Genomic DNA, 19,277 nt, shown 5'->3' on the forward strand with positions numbered 1-19,277 from the left:
GTTGACGGAGTTTGTACTATAGTAACGTGGTCATCTCACATCGTGCCGGTTATCAGACATAATCGGAGGTTGATGGAGAGGCTCGTGTAAGCAACTGCGGGTTGCTGGGCACCTTCCTATGATTAGGAAAGGTTTTTGGTGTAAGCTCTGGAACAGAATTCAGTACTATATAATTATTCTTCGCTGTGAGAGAGTTGGAGAATTCAGTTTTTAAGTGTGAGAGAATTAAAAACTGGTACTTTTCTTGATTGTGAGAGAGTTAAGAAGTAGTGCATTATACTGGTATTGTTGTAAGTTGTTAATTGAGCTTCGGATAGTCAGCTCACGTCGTGCTATCTAGCCGGTAAATGTTTAGTTATATTTTCCGATTAGATCAGAGGTTGACGGAGTGTGTACTATACAAACGTAGTCATCTCACATCGTGCCGGTTTTCAGACGTGAAATCGGAGGTTGATGGAGAGACTATGAGTAAATATATAGTCAGTTCACGTCGTGCTATCTAGTCGGTAAAGTATTTAGTTGTGACAGGCTACTGACACGCTTATATTTTTCGATCAGATCAGAGGTTGACGGAGTGTGTACTAGTAATATAGTCATCTCACATCGTGCCGGTTATCAGACTAATCGGAGGTTGATGGAGAGACTAGTATAAGCAACTGGGTTGCTGGACACCTTCCTATGGTTAGGAAAGGCTGTTGGTAAATTATTATATATTATTATTATTAAGTATAATTATTCTTCGCTGCACGGGTTGAATAATTAAATTTTTAAGTAAGAGAACTAAAATTGGTACTTTTCTTGATTGTGAGAAAGTTAAGAATTAGTGCATCATACTAGTATTATAAGTTGTTAAGCGAGCGTTGTTTTTCCGACTGTAAGTAATAAGTAAATGTTCTAAGTAACGTTAGAAAAATTGGTTTTGATCGCGAGGTGGCATTCCAATTGTGAAAGATTCGGAAAACGGAGTTATTTTATAACAGTAAAAGCATACTTAAGAATACTTTTCTTAAAAGCTATATGCTTAAAGAATTTGTATTTGTTTTTAAGTCGCTGAAATTGTAAGCACTTTAGCCTTCCAAATTTGGAATGACATCTTGTTTCCTTAATACCGTAAAAACTGTAAGCGTAGCCTTCCGACCGAGGTTCGGAAAGAATTAGCATTTTAAACGGTAAAGTGATAAGCCTTCCGACAAAGATCCGGAAATAGTCAATTTTTCTAACTGGCGAGCCAAAGTTTAATTTTCTGTTTTGTGCAAGCAAAAAAAAAAAAAACACGTGATTTCTTTCTTTAACTAAAGTGTTAAGATAAACGCAGTATATTATTAAGAGGAAATCAAGAGTAGACAAAGAAAATAGTCTATATCACTGAATGATTTTGTATTTTTAAAGTATATTCATATCCACTTATCTCAAAGTATTCCTGGTTGTGGACGTACTCTGTATTTTGAAAATAGCCTACATTTTTGACTAGGCTGCTCATTCGAAGATAAAAATTGTCTGTAGTCTTTTCCTCGTTAAGACAAAAGTATAATAATTCCAGTTTCCTCTAGCTAACTCTGTTCTGTTCATTTGCATTGAAGTAAAGATAGCTGTGGGTATTCACACTTAGAATAAACAGTCTAAACAGCTCCACTAACACCTGCTCTGTCTGCTTTGTATCTGAGGGAATCTGTTGTCATGGCTGCTGAGTTGCCGTCGGCTGCGCAGATCCGTGTTCATGGGGCTGGGCCATTGAAACCTACGACAGAACGTCACGGAACAGCTCCTCCAAGCACAACCATTGATCAGATGATGGACAGCCTAAATTCATACTTGGAAAAACGGCTTGGATTAAGGAAATGCAATGACGACATCCAACAGAAATACAACATTAAACCCTCCGAGGACACACTCTGGACCTTGCCGGACATCAAAAAGGCCTGGGGAAAGACACAGCGCATGTTCGCAAGCAGCAGACGAGACGGATGGTCTGTTATTTTGTGCAAGCAAATTCAACAACATCTGGAAAAGTGTGAGATTGATAGACTGAAATGTGAAATCATTGCAGAAAATGCAAAAGTTAAAGCATTAGCTTCTCTATTACAGGAAGAGAAAAAGGAAAAAGAGAGACTATTAGCTGAAAATCAAAAATGGCTAGACTCAATCTCCAAACAGCTACAACCAAAAGACTGTGATAAAGCAGTAGCCCCTTCCAATACACATGAAGGAGGCGCTAAGCAAAGGAGACCGGAACTGCTCTACCCATTCAAAGAGCTGAGAGCCATTGAGGAACAACAACACCGTCATTTGCTGGAGGAATTGCCACATGACCATAGTAGCAGCTCAGACGGTGAGGAATTGTCCAATGACACACCTGCTGCTGCACCTGTGACAAAGGACAGCAGTGCACAGGTCAAATCTACCTTCACAACAAGCACAAAGGTTAGGCTTGCTCCTGTCGTAATCAAACACCGTAGAACTGAAGTGGAAGTTCAAAGTGAAGAGGAGTTTGAGGAGGATGGCCAGAGACGGACTCGTATTGTGACAAAGAAGGTCAAAAGATACCTCCCATGTAAGACTTACCAACCAGCCACACCAGAACAAATTGATAAATGGTCCAAGGAATTACCAGACGCATATAAACAGCCGCGCAAGGCTTGGCAAGTTCTTGAACGCTTACGAAAAATTTACACTCTACACCCACTGGATGCTGCTATGATCCTCAATGTAAACTTAAGGGACAGCGATCAAAAGAAGCTGACTGAAAGTGTAGAGACATGGGCAGGGGAGTCTCAAGACAATGTTGATGCAGGATGGGAGGCTGTACGAACCTTTTTGTATGAACTTAAACCTGCAGAAGTCAATTGGGCCAAAATCACTTCATGCACACAGAAAGCAGGAGAGAGTGTTGCAGAATATGAGGAACGCTTTAAGCAGATTTGGCTGGAACATGCTGGTCTGAACAACAGTGACGATATAGGCAAGGATACTGGCATGCCTTTAAAAACTTCATTTGTGAATGGACTAAAGCCAGAGTTATCCAAAGCCCTTAAAGTCCGTTATGATGACTGGGATGGTGTTGGGACAGCTTTCAATCAGGTTGTGGAATGGTCAGCGAGGATTGAAAGAACACAGGACGCCAAACTCAGAGCCTTACAAACTAGCGCTCTGAAATACAACAATCCTGGAACCAGAATTAAGACCCCTGCTGGGGAAACACCAGCCCCACCGGGTCCATTCCGGCACCTTCAGTTGGACTACATAACCCTGCCTAAGAGTGGGAGGTTTCAGGATGTACTTGTAGATAAATTCTCCAGATGGGTGGAAGCATTCCCAACTAAACATGGAACGGCAGCCCACACAGCCAAAACACTGGTGAAGGACATCATTCCTCGATGGGGCCTGCCAGAATGCATAGACTCAGACCAAGGAACACATTTCACAATGTGTCGCATGATAAATACGAGAAATTACATTGTCCTTACAGACCACAAGCTTCAGGTCGAACAGAGAGAATGAATCGTCATCACAGAACATCTGTCCAAGCTCCACCAGGAAGGAATCCCTTGGAAACTGGACTAAACCTTTTGAGTTATCACATCATCATCCGTCATCACAGGCCAGCCCATGCCCCAACCCGGAACAATGGATCTGCGCAAAGCCGACGTGAATTTCTGACAGCCTGATCCGGTACTGCGAAAAACTCTCGCACACAAACCTCAGAATGTAGCATTAGAACCCTAGTAGGAGGGTCCGTACCAGGTTCTTTTAGTAACTAATGCAGCAGTTAAGGTGCAGGGAAAAGATAAGTGGCACCATGTCAGCCATTGCAAGTTAGCAAATCCGCCTAGAGATGAGGGATAGAATGGCGGTAGTATTTATCAGAGTCCAGACATGGCGGGACTAGAGTTGTCTAGGCTCTAGCTTGTCGTCTGAGGATGAAGAGGTCATCATACCACCACTGATAAATACTGTAGCGTCCCGCCGAAACTACATAGGGACAGTTTAGGCATTTTTAGGAATAACGATCCATTTTTTAAAAATGTTTATGTACTTTGGCAAGATGCGTTCCCGCCTTCTCTCTTGTGTGTCATTGCAGATGTTCCAGTGAAGAGCAGGGTTCCAAACAGCTGAGAGAGAAGGGTGCCCTGGCTGTCATCGGACACCTGCGCTGGACTGTACCTGACACCTGGCTGATATCTGCTGAAAAACCACGGGACACGGGACACATCTGCATCAACCAAGCCCACAATATCACAGACTGCTTCAGGAGACCTCATTCACCAGCACAATCCAGCAGCATGTGTGGAATGCGATCATCCACCATGCCACCAATGTCATTTCTCTGTACATCTTTCAATGTATCCGTGTACCATCATAAAATGATATTTTATTTTATTTTATTTTATACTGTAAGCAGAGGTGCCTGTGCTCAGTATTAGACTGTGTACATGTTGCGGTTTCTCTTTCTTTTCCCTCCTTCCGCTCCTGTATTTTCTTACAACTATTTCTTTATTTTTGTGATCATATTTTTTTATGATCAAAGGGGGGAATGTAAGATTATAGTGCTTCTAACTTCTGACCAGACATGGTTCAGAATCAGAGAACTGTTAACCTGATGGCCTTATTATCATAGTTACAAAGGAAGCTCCACACCTTGGTGCCACGCTACAGCTGGAGCCAAGAGCAATTGATTAAGGCAGGCAGCAGACATCGAGTCTAGCATACAACCGGGAGTGGGCAATTGGCAACCATCACCACACAAAGACGCGATCAGCATCAAAGGATCCCGCTTTGCATTGGGAACATAGGTTGATGCTGCAACAGTGTAAAACCTATTGTTTGTTGCCATTTGTTTCATGGTATAAAAGGCCGATCACGGTAACAGTTCCCTGAGTTAAAGCTTCGCAGGCAGAGATGCTGCCGGATTCCATCGCCGAATAAAGCTTTTTCTCCAAGCGCGCTTTTGGTCCGGTTCGTTTACTTTTAAAATTAGAACAAAATCCAACAACATCGATTCTATAATAAACTGCATTGTGATTTGGTCTCCAAGAAATTTTCTGACAGTAAAGAGGATGATTTAACTCTCACAGGTCAGTGCAGCTTTGATCATTCGATTCATTCTTATGGAAGAATTTTACATTTACATGTCAGTAAGTTTTTTAAATTCCCCTCAATTCACTGCAAACCCAACTACTCTGTGCAAAATAACATCTTTAATCCTACATAGTTACTCAATGATTACACTTTGTGATTCCAGCGTCATAAGTCCTTTCTTCCTGTAAACAATGAAACAAACCAATGTCTCTCGCTTGGGGCTTTCAAAGAAAGGCCTTATGCACTCTGGGCTAAAATGTCTGAAAAACATAGCTATGATAACCCCTCCCTTACCCACAATGGCCATCTTAAGGACTGGGAGAATGAGTGAGGCTTGGAGTACGGTTTAGAGCACCACGTTACCCTGCTAGCAGCCCTCCTGTGGCACAAAAACAGCAGACAGGCATATGGCACGACCAAGCCCTGGCAAGGCAGTAGAAAATACACACAACACGCACACTATACTGCATGGTGGCATTCTCACTTTCACTCTGAAAAAACGTTGCTTGTGGTTACAATGTACGTGCAAAAATTCACTTAAATTCACTTAATTCACTGAATGAATGTACACTTCAGAAGAAATGCTAGCAAAACATTCAGCCCTTCATAACAACTACTTTGCATCACATGTAACTGACTTGGCTTTCAGTTTTCACAAATAATATCAAACTATCAACAAACAAAAAGTTTGTAAACAGATTTTGATTTTGATTGATGTTTGATGAATAACTGGGGCATTTGTGTCGGGTATTGAAGGACAAAAGACCACTCAGGCAGCTGTGTGTACAGCCCACTCAACAGTTTATCATCTCACCTGCACTCACTGTGCCTTCAGCTATTACCTGCATTTACTTACATGTTTCAAAATATAGCTGAATCAACTGGGATAATTAGTAAAGAACAACCAACAGCAATATTAACACCACGGGGAACACCACATCAGTATGAGTAAGGGGAGCAAGACCCTTATTTGATGTCTTCTGATATCTGACCATTGTTGGAAAACACTTATAGTCCAAGCCGACTGATATATTAATCTATCCAGAATTACCGAGGGACTAAATTATTAATAAATTACTATAATTGTTGTAAAAAATATGACACAAAGCACAAACTCTGCCTTAGCGAACTGTAAATCATCTTACTAACATGGTAATCACATCAAGCTAGTTAGCTAATGATATTAAGAGAACTAGAGATATCCAGCTGATCTACATATGTAGGAAAATCTTGATTGATTAAAACTTTTAAGTTTAAAGTTAATATGCATGTTTTGGCTCCACTTATCTCAACTGCTAAAATCAGCACAAGCAAGATACAGTACATTGGTTGATTAACTACGCTCATCCTTCCAAAGTTTTACTCTATAATTTGAGGGCTCATTTATAGCTGGAACTGCTCAGTCACTTCAAAAGATAAAACAGACAATTGGCAAAGCTGTGACAACTTGTGAAGCATTCATAAGACTGCAGACACATTTTTTCAGAGGCAGCCATCTCACTGAGTACAAAGTCTGGGTCCATAAAAATGTATAGTAATATTTAGACTAATATTTAGTCTGTCATTAGCTTTTAAAATCTGATGCACTGACGGATCAATGCATCTGTCCCAGCCCTTCATCAAACATCAAAGGAATCCAACCATTTCACACCACCCACTCTAACCAGCAGGGCAACATGTCAGACCCCTTGTCAGACTCTTACAGATTAACCCTGCTTAGCCTTCTGGCTCATCAAGTTACTAGCCAGCAGCAATGCTGCCACTAGAACAGTGAGCACACATATTACTGCCCAAGCCAATTAGCCTCACACCTGGAAGATAAACAACTGATGATGATAAATATGTATATAAACTCTATTTCTGATGCTAGCGAGAGATGACATGCAGTGCTCCTAGAGTTTATGCTGATGTAAGACAAAAACAATGCACAGTCCATGACTTGGTGCTGTGATTTTTGATGTCAGAGTTAAGAAGCACTGGCTCTATGATACTCAGAAAAAGGAGCACTGCTCAGTGGTGTGTTTCTCTGACCAGGTACCCTGCGAGAGGCCAGGGTGCAGCACTAACACACGCTCGCTCTTAGCATGCACAAGGCAGAGAGGCTTGAATGTGCTTAATTAGTGTATGATCACTGTGTAGGAATCGTCAGCCCTGCCTCCCTGTCATGCATGTTCAACACTGCCAAAATAACCACCAATCCAGCCCTGCAGATGAAAGAAGGCAAAATCAACACTGCATTCTGTTGTTTAAAAAACAGGGTCTAACTGGCAGGATGCTTCCGCTTCCTCGCTGCACTGGCTAAATTGGAGATACAACGCAGGCGGGCACCGATGGAGCAAACACAGCCAGATGTCAGTCAGAGCATTCTCTCACACTTCATGGTTGGAGAGAACCACAGTGGAGGATGAGTGTACTCTCATTATGTGCTGTTCTCTGATAGCTGCCCAACAAACAGAGTGAAGGGAAAAACAACACCAGGGGCAGTGCAAAGGCAGCAACGGACCTGCAGTTTACAATACAGTCACACCAAGACTGTCACATGTTCTCTTTTACACACAAACAAAAACAGGCACGGCACACACACACACACACACGCACACGCACGCGCACACATACACACACACACAAAGCCTGTCACATGCTCTCTTACACAAACACACAATCAACACACAACAAATACACAACAAACAGACACACACACACACACACGCACACGCACACGCACACGCACACGCACACACACATATACTCACAATGAAGATAATTCTACTCTTTCAAAGCAACAATGAAGAACAATCGCTCGAGGACAGGGGCAAGAGGGGTAGTGAAGATAAAGGCAGAAATAAAGTGATTCTGAGACAGAGAGAGAAGGAGAGAGAGAGACACACAGAGTGTGTGCGAAGTGACAGAGACAAAAAGGAGCTGAAGTTGCACACGACTCACCGGTGAGGACAGCCTTGGAGGAGGGGTCAGCCAGGTCCAGGGCGGATTTGCCGTCCGTGTTGCGGATGTTGGGGTCGGCCCCATGCTGGAGCAGCACTGTGCAGGGCAGACAGAAGCAGTCTCTTAACTCGGGCAGACACAGGCTTCCGATGCCACTAGCGGGTAGTGCTCTCCTCGGCATGGCGCAGACATAAACATTCATCGCACGCTAGCATGTCAGAGAGGCACTGAGAAAGAGCAGCAGGAAAAAAAAAACGGAAGAGACAAAAAAAATGTACACTGCAGCAAGGCAGAGGAGGGGAAAAAAAAGAAAAGACCCTGTGTTATTACAGGAGTCAGACTCCAGGCAGGAGCATGTGACTGGATCACAGGTATGAGTGTGGAATATCAAATGTTTTTTTTATTATTCTGGTATCTCTCCCCCTCTCGCTTTCTCTCTCCCTCCCATTTTTCCTCTCCCTCCCTCTCTCTCGGACACTCTCTCGGCCGGTTTTTAATCTCTGTGAGCCCTGCTGGCGTGCTGCTCAGAGAGGCAAGCGCACCCACGCCCACCACTGTCCCCGAACTGTCCCTATGTTCCCTCTCTGCCCTCGCTGACATGCACCGCGTGCGTTCTCGCCTCCCTTTTCCCACTCACTCTCTCTCTCTCACTCGTACATTCTCTTTTACTCTTCCCCCCATCTCTTTCCATCCGTGCTCTCTCTTCTTCCAGGCTGCCTAATGACAAGGAGCTCTAGTTCAGCCGAGACCCGCTACCTGGTGCCAGTGAAGCTTTGGAAACATTTCAGAGAACCCAGTGGAGAGGAGAACCTCATCTGCATCCTTACGCACTGTGGGGAGGAAGGATAAGTTGATAAAACACAAAGTAAACCGCAACTCACTAGTGCCCTGTCTGAGAGGAGAGTGCTGGAGAGAGAACACTAAGCAAAAATAACAGCTAAAAAGCAAACACAAGGGGTCCTGAAGCAAAAAACAAGAAAATGTACAAGCATATACAATAATATCACATCACTGTGATACCTTGCTGACTGAATCTGAAGTAAAGACAGCAAAAACATGTGAATGTCATTATTTAACTAGCTATTCCCTCGACACAGGTAAGATGAATATTTACAAGTGTTTTAGCTACTTACAGTTGATCTACATTTCTCTGTTTTTCTCCCAATGTCCCACCAAACTGTATTTTGGACTTCAAATGATGACAATAAAACTCACAATCCTTGCCAAATGACATGCACTATGTATTCGGTTTTTTGCAAGGACACCTTTTAAAGTACAGATATTTGTTGTGCCAGCCGCTCACCTCTGAGGTCCAGTATTTTTGCCTTTGTCTCAATTTTTTTTTTTAGTAACAGAGTGATCAATACATTCATACCTATTGTTGCAAGTACCGCCACAGTGGATATGGCATAGGCTTACTGGGCCTCTTCATCTCTCCAGTTGTCCAAAGTATATTCACATGACTTTGTCACTCCACCCAAAAAGCTTTTACCCATGACAAGCTAGAGCCTGAGATGTTCACTGCAGTGCTTTTGCATTTTCTTTTTTTTTTTTTAAATGCATTGTTTGTTTTAATGTGCATCTTTGATATGCTGGCTGGCTATGGTACTAGCTACCTAAACACCTGCAAAACAGTGGTTGCAGTATCAACAACTGTAGCTGAATACATACTTACTGTTATATACCCACCAATTTGCTGCTTTCATAAAACAAATACCAGGGAAACGTCAACAAGCATCTAAGCATAGTTTCAGTGATCATTTTAGCTCTGTTTTCATTTCAAGAAAGGAAATGTTTTTTGTTGGGTCTGCTGGGAGTCTGTCCACAGAAATGTTTCACGCTGGTCCTGGACGCCTGTAAACATGAATACCGATTCCTTCATTTGGTTTTCTCATTTTTGCATGCTGTTTCTCACTGACATGGTAAAAATAAAGCTATTTAGGCCTCTATCAAACCGACTCACTGCCTAATCTCAGATAATGAATTACACGATTGTTATTTGCACTTTTCGCAAAATGTTTGAAATTCTGTAGCAACATTATGTGCATGTTACATAAACTTATTGGGTCAGCATTTCTCATGTAAATGATTATGCTCGCAAATCAGCACAGATTGTCTGTAGTTTGTGTGCTTGCGAAAGCTACAATGTGAGATTGTTTAATTAACAAGGATGGGAATTTGAATAATTAAGTGGCAAGTAATCTCAAAACTTTCTTTTAAATGTTCCACATTATAGCCTTCTTGTGTTACGAAATTCAAATTACAAAAAGGAGCTAAATATGTTAGATCAATTTAAATTACTGAGAATAAACTTTTAGGTTAGGTTGAGTGCAATGAACAATAACATTTAGTAACAGAGACCACACAAAAGCTGTGATGTGTCATGAGCATTTAACGTAATTTAAATGGATTAATTAACAAAGATGGCATTTAACAATCTCACGTTGTAGCATACAAACTACAGACAATCTGCAGTTTCACATGCATAGTCATTTACTCTATTTAGGAGATTGGTGTCAATTATTCTGTTAATTATTTGTTTTATTGTTAATCAAGGAGGATAAAGGGGAACAGGTTGAAAGTAATGATAGATTTAAAGCTAGTGTTTCAGCCCCCCCCGTTCCCAGCTCACCAGCCGCCACTGCATAGAATTGTCCCTTTTACCATGGTTTTCAAAAGATAATCCACTAACAGGCATTCACAAATGAACATGTCAGAGGATACACTCAAAACTGAAACACAAACACAACTGGAGATCAGGCCTGAAAATACAGCAGCAAGTCACTTTTTTCTGGATCACTGACGTTTGAATACGTTTGAATACAAATGCTTGCCATAACTTTTCTTAAAACTGAGATGTATTCAGAGTCCATATTCCATGTAGAAATGGGACAGCACAGGGCATTACATTATCTATATTGTGCTGAAAATGACAGTTGCATGAAAAATGACTTCAAAAGCAGACAAACAACCCAATGCTCCTGCACCAAGAGCCTTAGATGATGGGCAGCGTGGGGGGTGGGCAGCGTGAGGGGGGGGGACACCATGTGTGGGGAAATGCAGCTCTCAGACGGCATAAATGAATGATGCTGATTGTGAGAGGTGGAAAAAATCAGTTGAAAGAACCATCCTTTCTTCCTTTCAAAGAAAACAACCAAAGTATGAGTCACCAAATCACAGATTATCTTCAAATTAACCTCAACTGACAAATTTTCACTTCTTAATACCTACATTTTTTTTTTAACCGGGCTGATGCTTTTTCCCCCCAAAGACACTGTTTGAGCAAGATCCAATGCTTGTTTGTAGAGCTAACAACCTGCGAATCGTAGCACTCTCCCATGTTAAGCATATCAGCATTATCCTCGATTTACAATAAAACAAATAATTCAGAGAATAATCGACACCAATCGTGTAATTAGAATAAATGATTATGCTCGCGAAACAGCACAGTTTGTAGTTTGTGTGCTTGCGAAAGCTCCAACGTGAGATTGTTTAATTAACAAAGATAGCATTTATCGCTTTAAATTACATTAAATGCTCATGACACATCACAGCTTTTGTGAGGTCTGTGTTCTAAACGTTATTGTTCATTGCATTCAACCTAACCTAAAAGTTTATTCTCAGTAATTTAAAGCGATTTAACTAAATTTAGGTCCGCTTTGGGATTACTTGCCACTTAATTATTCAAATTGCCATACTTGTTAATTAAACAATCTTATGCTGTAGCTTTCGCAATAGCATACAAATTTCAGACAATCTGCAGTGTTTCGCAAGCATAATCATTTATTCTAATTACGTGATTGGTGTCGATTATTCTGTGAATTATTTGTTTCATTGCTAATGAAGGAGGATAAAAGGGAACAGTTGAAAGTAATGATAGATTTAAAGGTAGTGCTTCTGCTTCCCCTGTTTCCGGCTCACCAGCCGCCACTGCCCCAGCAGCATTTCACTGAACTTTGGAGGTGTGCTCCCGCATCAGTTATGACTAAAGGGGAAAAAATACGGGAAGAAACCTAATGCCACATACCAGGGATAGCCGTTATTGCGCTAAAAATAGCTATTCGATATATTGTGATGACTATATTGCCCAGCTCTACTAACAGTGGACTAAAAACCTTGGAAACTCCACACAAACAAGTTTCAATTTTTGGTACTTGGATTTGTTTTGGTTGTTTTATTTGTTTTACATGAGGTGTAAAAAAAGAATTCATGGACAATAATGATCATAAAAGAATCCCCTCTGAAGAGTATTAGATTTGCTGCTCACACTGCCAGTCCAGCCTGACCATCAGCACAGAGGCGGTGGAGGGGAACAGACAGGATTGAGGATTATGATGTGCCTCAATGAGCAAAGAGGGCCGCTTTGCACGTAGGAGCCGACACCTGAGGGAGGGAAGGGGCTGAGAGCCCCCTCTCTTTGGTCCCTCGTGTGCCGGTGACTCAGTGACTGCTGGACAAATGAACACGCAGTCACAACTCATCGCTGATGAGGTATGACAGCAGCATTGCCCACTGCAGGGATAAAAACGCCCTTTATGTAAAATATAGGGCCTATCACGTAAATGTTTCCATTTTTGCACTATCATACCTTTACAGGGCAAACACTCATGAAAAAAACCACGATTTCACTTAAAATTAGTCCATGTTTATTCATTTTTCTTAATCGGTTGCTTCTGTTCAAGGGTTTTTATGAGATTTATAGTGAAAAGATTGTCCCCTTCACTTCCCTTCATTTACCAGCTCTTTTGTAGCTTGTGCCATATTCCCATTGACCCCACTGGCTGCAGGTCAGCTTTACCTGAGGCACGCTGGAGGCATTTTCACAGCACACTCTCCTGGGTTGACTGCGCATAAGCCACCCCCAGATGCAACAGTAGGTTGACGCTGAGCCCAGGCGAGTGTAGGTAATCAATTCTAGAATGCAACTTTTTCTGTTTCTACTTCCATTTCTTTGATCTCTACAGAAGCCTGTCATGTCCTGCCAAATTATTTTAGCCACAAAATCAGATGCACAGTGCACTGAGAAACAGAACTAAAGGCAACTTGGAAACAGTCTTTGATGCACTGCGACGTTACTGACTTGTTAAGTGGTTAAGTGACTTGTGTCTTTCCTCGTAGCTTTTATATTTCATGCCAGGAACTAATTTAGTTGCCCTTCTTTGAACCTTTTCTAGAGGTTCGATATCTTTTTTATAGTGCGGTGCCCAGAACTGCACACAGTATTCCAGGTGCGGTCTGACTAAGGCATTGTATAATTTCAATATAGCCTCTTTAGATTTATACTCAACACTTTTGGCTATATATCCCAGCATCCTGTTGGCCTTTTTTACTGCTACAGCACACTGCCTAGATCCTGTTAAGCTTGGGTCAACCATTACTCCCAAGTCTTACTTTTCAAATTGAGCACATTCTAGCTTTTTTCCACCACTGAAGTAGTCTTGTCTAAGGTTCTTATTTCCTACATGCAAGATTTTACATTTATCTAAATTGAATGTCATCTGTCAGGTATCTGCCCACTTTTGGATGCTGTTTAGGTCTTGTATTACCTGTATTACCTTAGTTGATTCTATACTGTTGGCTAGACCCCCTAGTTTTGTGTCATCTGCAAATTTTACTATTTTACTACTAACCTCTGCATCAAGATCATTTATGTATATAAGAAATAGCAAAGGCCCCAACACCGATCCCTGCGGGACTGCACTTCATACAGGACCCTGCTCTGATACAATTCCTCCCACAGTTACAGTCTGCTTTCTGTTAGACAACCAACTTCGAACCCACTCAGTGATAGCTACTGTAATTCCTGCAGATTTCAATTTCAATATGAGTCTCTCGTGCGGAAATTTGTCAAATGCCTTTTGAAAGTCCAAATAGATAATATCATAAGCTTGGTTTGAGTCCAGACATGCTGTAGCTTCCTCAAAGAAGTCCAGGAGGTTTGTTAAGCACAACCTCCCTCTGCGAGAACCATGTTGGCTATCATTTAGAACACCATTTCGTTCCAGGAATAATTCCAAATTATCCCTAATGATGGATTCCAGTATTTTGCATGCGATACAAGTTAAACTGACAGGCCTATAATTTCCTGGTTCAGGCCGGTCTCCTTTCTTGTAGATAGGTACTACACTGCCATGTTTCCAGTCATCTGGTATTTCTCCAGTTTTAACGGATTGCTTAAAAATAACTGTCAGAGGCTTGTAAACCACCTCTGCTAGTTGTCTGAGAACTCTTGGATATATTCCATCAGGGCCTGCTGCCTTATTTTTTTATTATTTTTTTTAAGTTTTTGAAGTTTATCTAGTACTTCTGCATCATTTAAATCAATTTCCTCTATAAGTCTCTGAGAACTGACTGCACCTGAAGGCATATGCGAAAACACTTCACTAGTGAAACTCTCCACAAAGTAACTGTTTAGTGTATCAGCAATAGCTTTGTTATCGTAAACCATAACCCCATCCTTATTGTTTATACCTCTTATTTCATCCTTAACTATCCTTTTTTGACCATAATATTGAAAAAAACGTTTAGAGTTGCTCTTTGCATCTAATGTAATCTGTCTTTCAAAACACCTTTTAACTTCCCTTATTTTTTCTTAACTTGAGCTCGCATATTACTGTATTCAATCTTATTACTATCGGAGCTCTCCAACTTGTATTTTCTAAATAATTCCCTTTTTTGTTTCAAACTGTTCCGTAGCGACATATTCATCCACTGTGGATGCTTCTTTTTCAGCTTCCCTCTTCTCACTTGCGGAATGAATTTACGCTGTACATCTAGAATAATCGTTTTAAATATGCACCACATTTGACAGTTTTACCACCTAGAAGAGGTACCCAGTTTATATTCCTTGTATAATCACGCATTTTAATAAAGTCAGCTTGTCTAAAGTTGAATACTCTAGCATTGGAGAATGCAGGCTTAACTTGCCAAAAAACTTCAAATGTAATTCAACTACGGTCACTTGTACCGAGTGGTTCCCCTACCTCAATACTGCCGATTCTATCAGGATTATTACACAGAACCAGATCTAGGATTGTGTTCTCTCTCGTGGGTTGAGTAAGAGACTGTATCAAAAAACAGTCATTTACAACATCCAAAAACTCTTCCTCACATTTACCTTGACCTGACACAGCTTCCCAATTAATTGAAGGGTAATTGAAGTCCCCCATTACTATTGTCTCACCCTCCTGACATGCAAGTTTAATGTTATCAAAGAGAGTACTACTGACATTGCTATCTGAGGCTGGTGGCCTATAGCATACTCCAACATTCAGACCTTTTTCATTTTCCCCCAATATCTTAATCCATATGTCTTCACTAACACCAAGGGGCTCCATTCCTGGTATTTCCTGAATACTAAGATTATCCTTTACATAGAGAGCTACGCCTCCTCCTCTTCTATTGATTCTATCTTTTCTTAGCAGCTTGTATCCCTCTACGTTGAACTCGTCCCCATCCCCTGCACCAAGCCACGTCTCTGTAATCCCAACATAAAAGTTACTATTACTCATACCGGTTTCCAGATCAAGTATTTTATTTTTTATGCTTCTAGCATTTAAACAGAGGAATTTCAGGGTACCATGTGTGCCTCTCCTGCCCTTCACCCCCGCCCCCAACTGCTCAGAACCACCTCTATTACAGTGCTGCTCTGACTGATTTACAAGCATTGTTTCCTCTCTACTAATAAAATATTTAGCCATGGTGTGTTCTATTCCGGCAGTCTGTCTTTCCCTGCCCATCTGACTGTATAAACTCCCTGCCCCCCCAGACCCTAGTTTAAATAACCCTCTGCTACCCTAAGCATACGCTGGCCCAGTGCAGCTGTACCCCTCCGGTTCAGGTGCAACCCGTCCCGCTTGTACAGGTCACCCCTGTTCCAAAAGGAGTCCCAGGGCCCTATAAACCTGTATCCCTCTTTCCTACACCAGGTTTGTAGCCACGTGTTAAACCTCCATATAAAGGCTTCTGGAGGTTCTGCTCCTAATCTTCCCTGCTAGCTCAATACATTTTTCTTGCAGAACCCCGAACCTACCCTTTGCTATGTCATTAGCTCGAACATGGACCATGATCACTGGATCCTCCCCTGCTCTGGCCAGGAGCTTGTCCGCGCTCTCCAGGAGGTCTCCAACCTGGGCACCAGGCAGGCAACAGACCATGCGAGACTCCCTGTCACGCGAACACACTATGCTATCTACCCCTCTAATGATTGAATCCCCCACTATCACCAACTCCCTTTTCTTGGAGGATGAGGCCACCTGGGTGCCCTGGGGCTCTTCAGTCCTCCCACTCTCAGGATCGTGGGCCAACTCGTCCCGCAATGGCACGAAACGGTTGGTCACCGCGATCTCTGGAGATGCCGCCCCTCTTGGAATTTTGTGCCCCTTTCTACGTCTACGCCATACTGTAACCCAGCTCTCTCACCCTATCTGGTCTGTATCTTCCCCCCTACCTGGCTTGGGTGAGCACACTATCTCTCTATAGGGCGTACTAATCAGTTCCTGGAACTCTAACAATTCAGGATTACTGTGGAGTCCAGCTAGTTGGGCCTCGAGATCAAGAATCTTGTTCTCCAAGTGCTCAACAAGTCGGCAACGGTCGCAGATGAACTCAACCTGGAGGTCTCCCTCCAGAAATCCGATCATCCGGCAACTCTCGCACAGTTTTGGCCATATTTTTTCCCCTAACTGAAACGCTTTCCCTAAATAAGGATTTACTGCCGAGACAGAATAAAAAAGCTAAAAAAGAGCTAAAAGCACCGAGGTGGCTCAGAACAGTCAAAGGCAGAAATCAAGCACAAGAAATGCCACTTAGCCTAAATACAATAAAACTACGTTTACAGTTCAGCAGATGCGCAGACGCGCCAACACAACCAGAATCAGAATATCCTAAAATCTGACACTGAAAAATAGTAGAAAAAAGTAAACAAGTGAACCGGCTAGCTAGTTAAACTAACTGGCTAGCTAGCTAAAGTGTGCTGCTTAATTATTTAAAGATTTGCTCCTGAGAGGGCGAAAAACCACAAAAAACCTCTCATCGGCTAGAGCCGAATTAGCTGCGACGGAGGAAAAAAAGTGGAAAATTCCCTCTCTGTCCCCTAATGGCAACAAAAGATTCAACTTTAGGAGCAGATCAGACCTACCTCGTGTAATAGCTAAGTAAATAGCTAGGTAAAATAAAAATTTATTTTTATCCTATTGAATGTAATAGCACAGAGACCACTCCACAAACACAACACAAACAAACAAAGCACAAACACAGCAGGAACTCGTCCAAGCTAGAGCAATCAAGCAAGAGCAATCGAGCAAGAGCCAGTGGATTGCGGTTCATCAAGCAGTGCAATGATGGCTGTCTGTACTGCCACTGACATGTCAGTTGACATAAGAATGTGCATATGAACAACAGGTGCACCAATACATATTTTCAGGTCAGACAGTGATATTATGCCAACTGTGTCTGCTGATTCCAAAGCACATATGTCTTTACAGAAGAATTGGTAATATTTAATTCTATTAACTGTGCATATGCTCTTCCAAGAAGTATGTGAGTTCAGAAAACAAAATCAAAGCAAGAAAGATAATATAAAGCATAAAAGTATAAAGCGTAACATATTTAAATAACCTATAAATACACTTCAACTGAAAATAATTCTACATTCTCTACCTCCATCCCCCTTTAACAAACCTTAATAATGAGTTTATTAAGACGATCTGTTGGTGAAATGCAATCTGATATGAAAGGGAAGCAACTCTATAGGACCTAGAGGAATTATGTTGACCAAATTAAGACATTATACTGCAAGTGTCCATTTCACAGGGTCCCATTTATTGCATGCAACTGACAAACTTAGCTGGCTAGCTCGAGTTGAAATTGTTTAAAATACTTTGGTTGCAAGCTTATGTCACAATTCACCACATCTAGTGCTCATTATCATTTGTTACATTTAAAACACATTACATATATGAGCATACCCTTCTATTATACTGTGAAAGTAACATGGCCAATGGTGCATTTTAATCCTTTATCTGGGCTGATCCAATATTCCTGCATCACACGCCTCCAATATTGAGTCAACTGATATTCCGAGCCTGTCTTTTGTTTCACGATCACCACAGAATATGTACATAAAGGGACACGACACTCAGACCACACTGTGGAAGTCAAACAAGAATGGCACATTTTGTAATCCAATGCTTGTCTACCCTTCTATTTACTTACTTTTGTTTATATCCTTCACATTTCATCATTTAGAGCCTTCAGAAATAATAACCTTTGCCTTTAGAACAAAAAAAAAAAAAAAACAATTTCCATCCCCAATATGATGAATTCATGACAATCCTAGGGATGGTCTTCAAGAGGTGGCAGCATTTACCGAACTACCAAGTACCAAATTCTTGACGTCATTGTGAATGACACAGCAGGTGACTGGCTACTTCACTCTGTTCCTCGCATTTCTGTTCCCTTCCTAGACCAGCCTGAGACATAATGAATGACTGCACTTCACAGCAGCTGATGGCAGAAATTAGTTTTCCCACCACTGGAAAAAAAACAATTGGTTTGGGTTAAATTAGAGTGATAATACATTTTAGAGCAGCAGAAGGCACTAAACAATGTTTCTACAGTCTGCAAAAGTGAAGTCGTCAAACAAGGTGGAGGAGAACTCTGAACTGGAAAGTGTTTTTATTTTGTCCCTTTCTGCTCTGGAGTCCAGTGATGAGTCCTATGTGAGGCTTCAGAGCCAGTGAGAGCGGGGCGCTGTTTGTTATCTTGTTATATTGTCCGATTTCCTGTCAGCTTTCCATTCACCCCAAATATGATGAGTGCAAAGGTCCTGTTTGGATATAATCCTGACAACATGCATCTACATTAATCTCTGATCCTTCCTATAAACTGACCTGCCCCACTTAAACAAACTTAAACATAAAAAAAAATCCAAACCTGTCATCAGTGTTGTGTAACCTTACTATCATTAGCACATGAAGGCATTCAGAGATACCCAATTAATTTATCACTAATTAATTTCTTTTGGAATACAGTGAGAAAGCACTGTTGAATATTAATATTAATAATTAATATTTCACCTAGGCAAGATAGTCAATAATCTAAAAAAAAAAAAATGTGCAGCTGTACTTGATTATTTTCAATTGTTGTAGCTGTTCTTGGAATCCACAGTTGGTAAGTTAAATAGATCAATTTTGGAAGACCTGTATTCACATCTAAAGCTGGGGAAAGCAAGCTCTGATTAAACTGGTGCATTCAGC

At 41.4% G+C, this 19,277-nt stretch overlaps 1 protein-coding gene across 1 annotated transcript in view; it reads right to left on the minus strand.

Moving 5' to 3' along the window:
• tnksb (tankyrase, TRF1-interacting ankyrin-related ADP-ribose polymerase b) overlaps nt 1-19,277 on the minus strand; it is a 109,926-nt gene that overhangs the window by 74,801 nt on the left and 15,848 nt on the right. The window contains 1 exon segment of the mRNA XM_036527538.1: nt 8,020-8,115. Within this exon segment, the coding sequence (XP_036383431.1) occupies nt 8,020-8,115 (96 nt within the window).

Source organism: Megalops cyprinoides, chromosome 4 (genome assembly GCF_013368585.1).
Source record: "Megalops cyprinoides isolate fMegCyp1 chromosome 4, fMegCyp1.pri, whole genome shotgun sequence".
Classification (NCBI taxonomy): Eukaryota; Metazoa; Chordata; class Actinopteri; order Elopiformes; family Megalopidae; genus Megalops; species Megalops cyprinoides.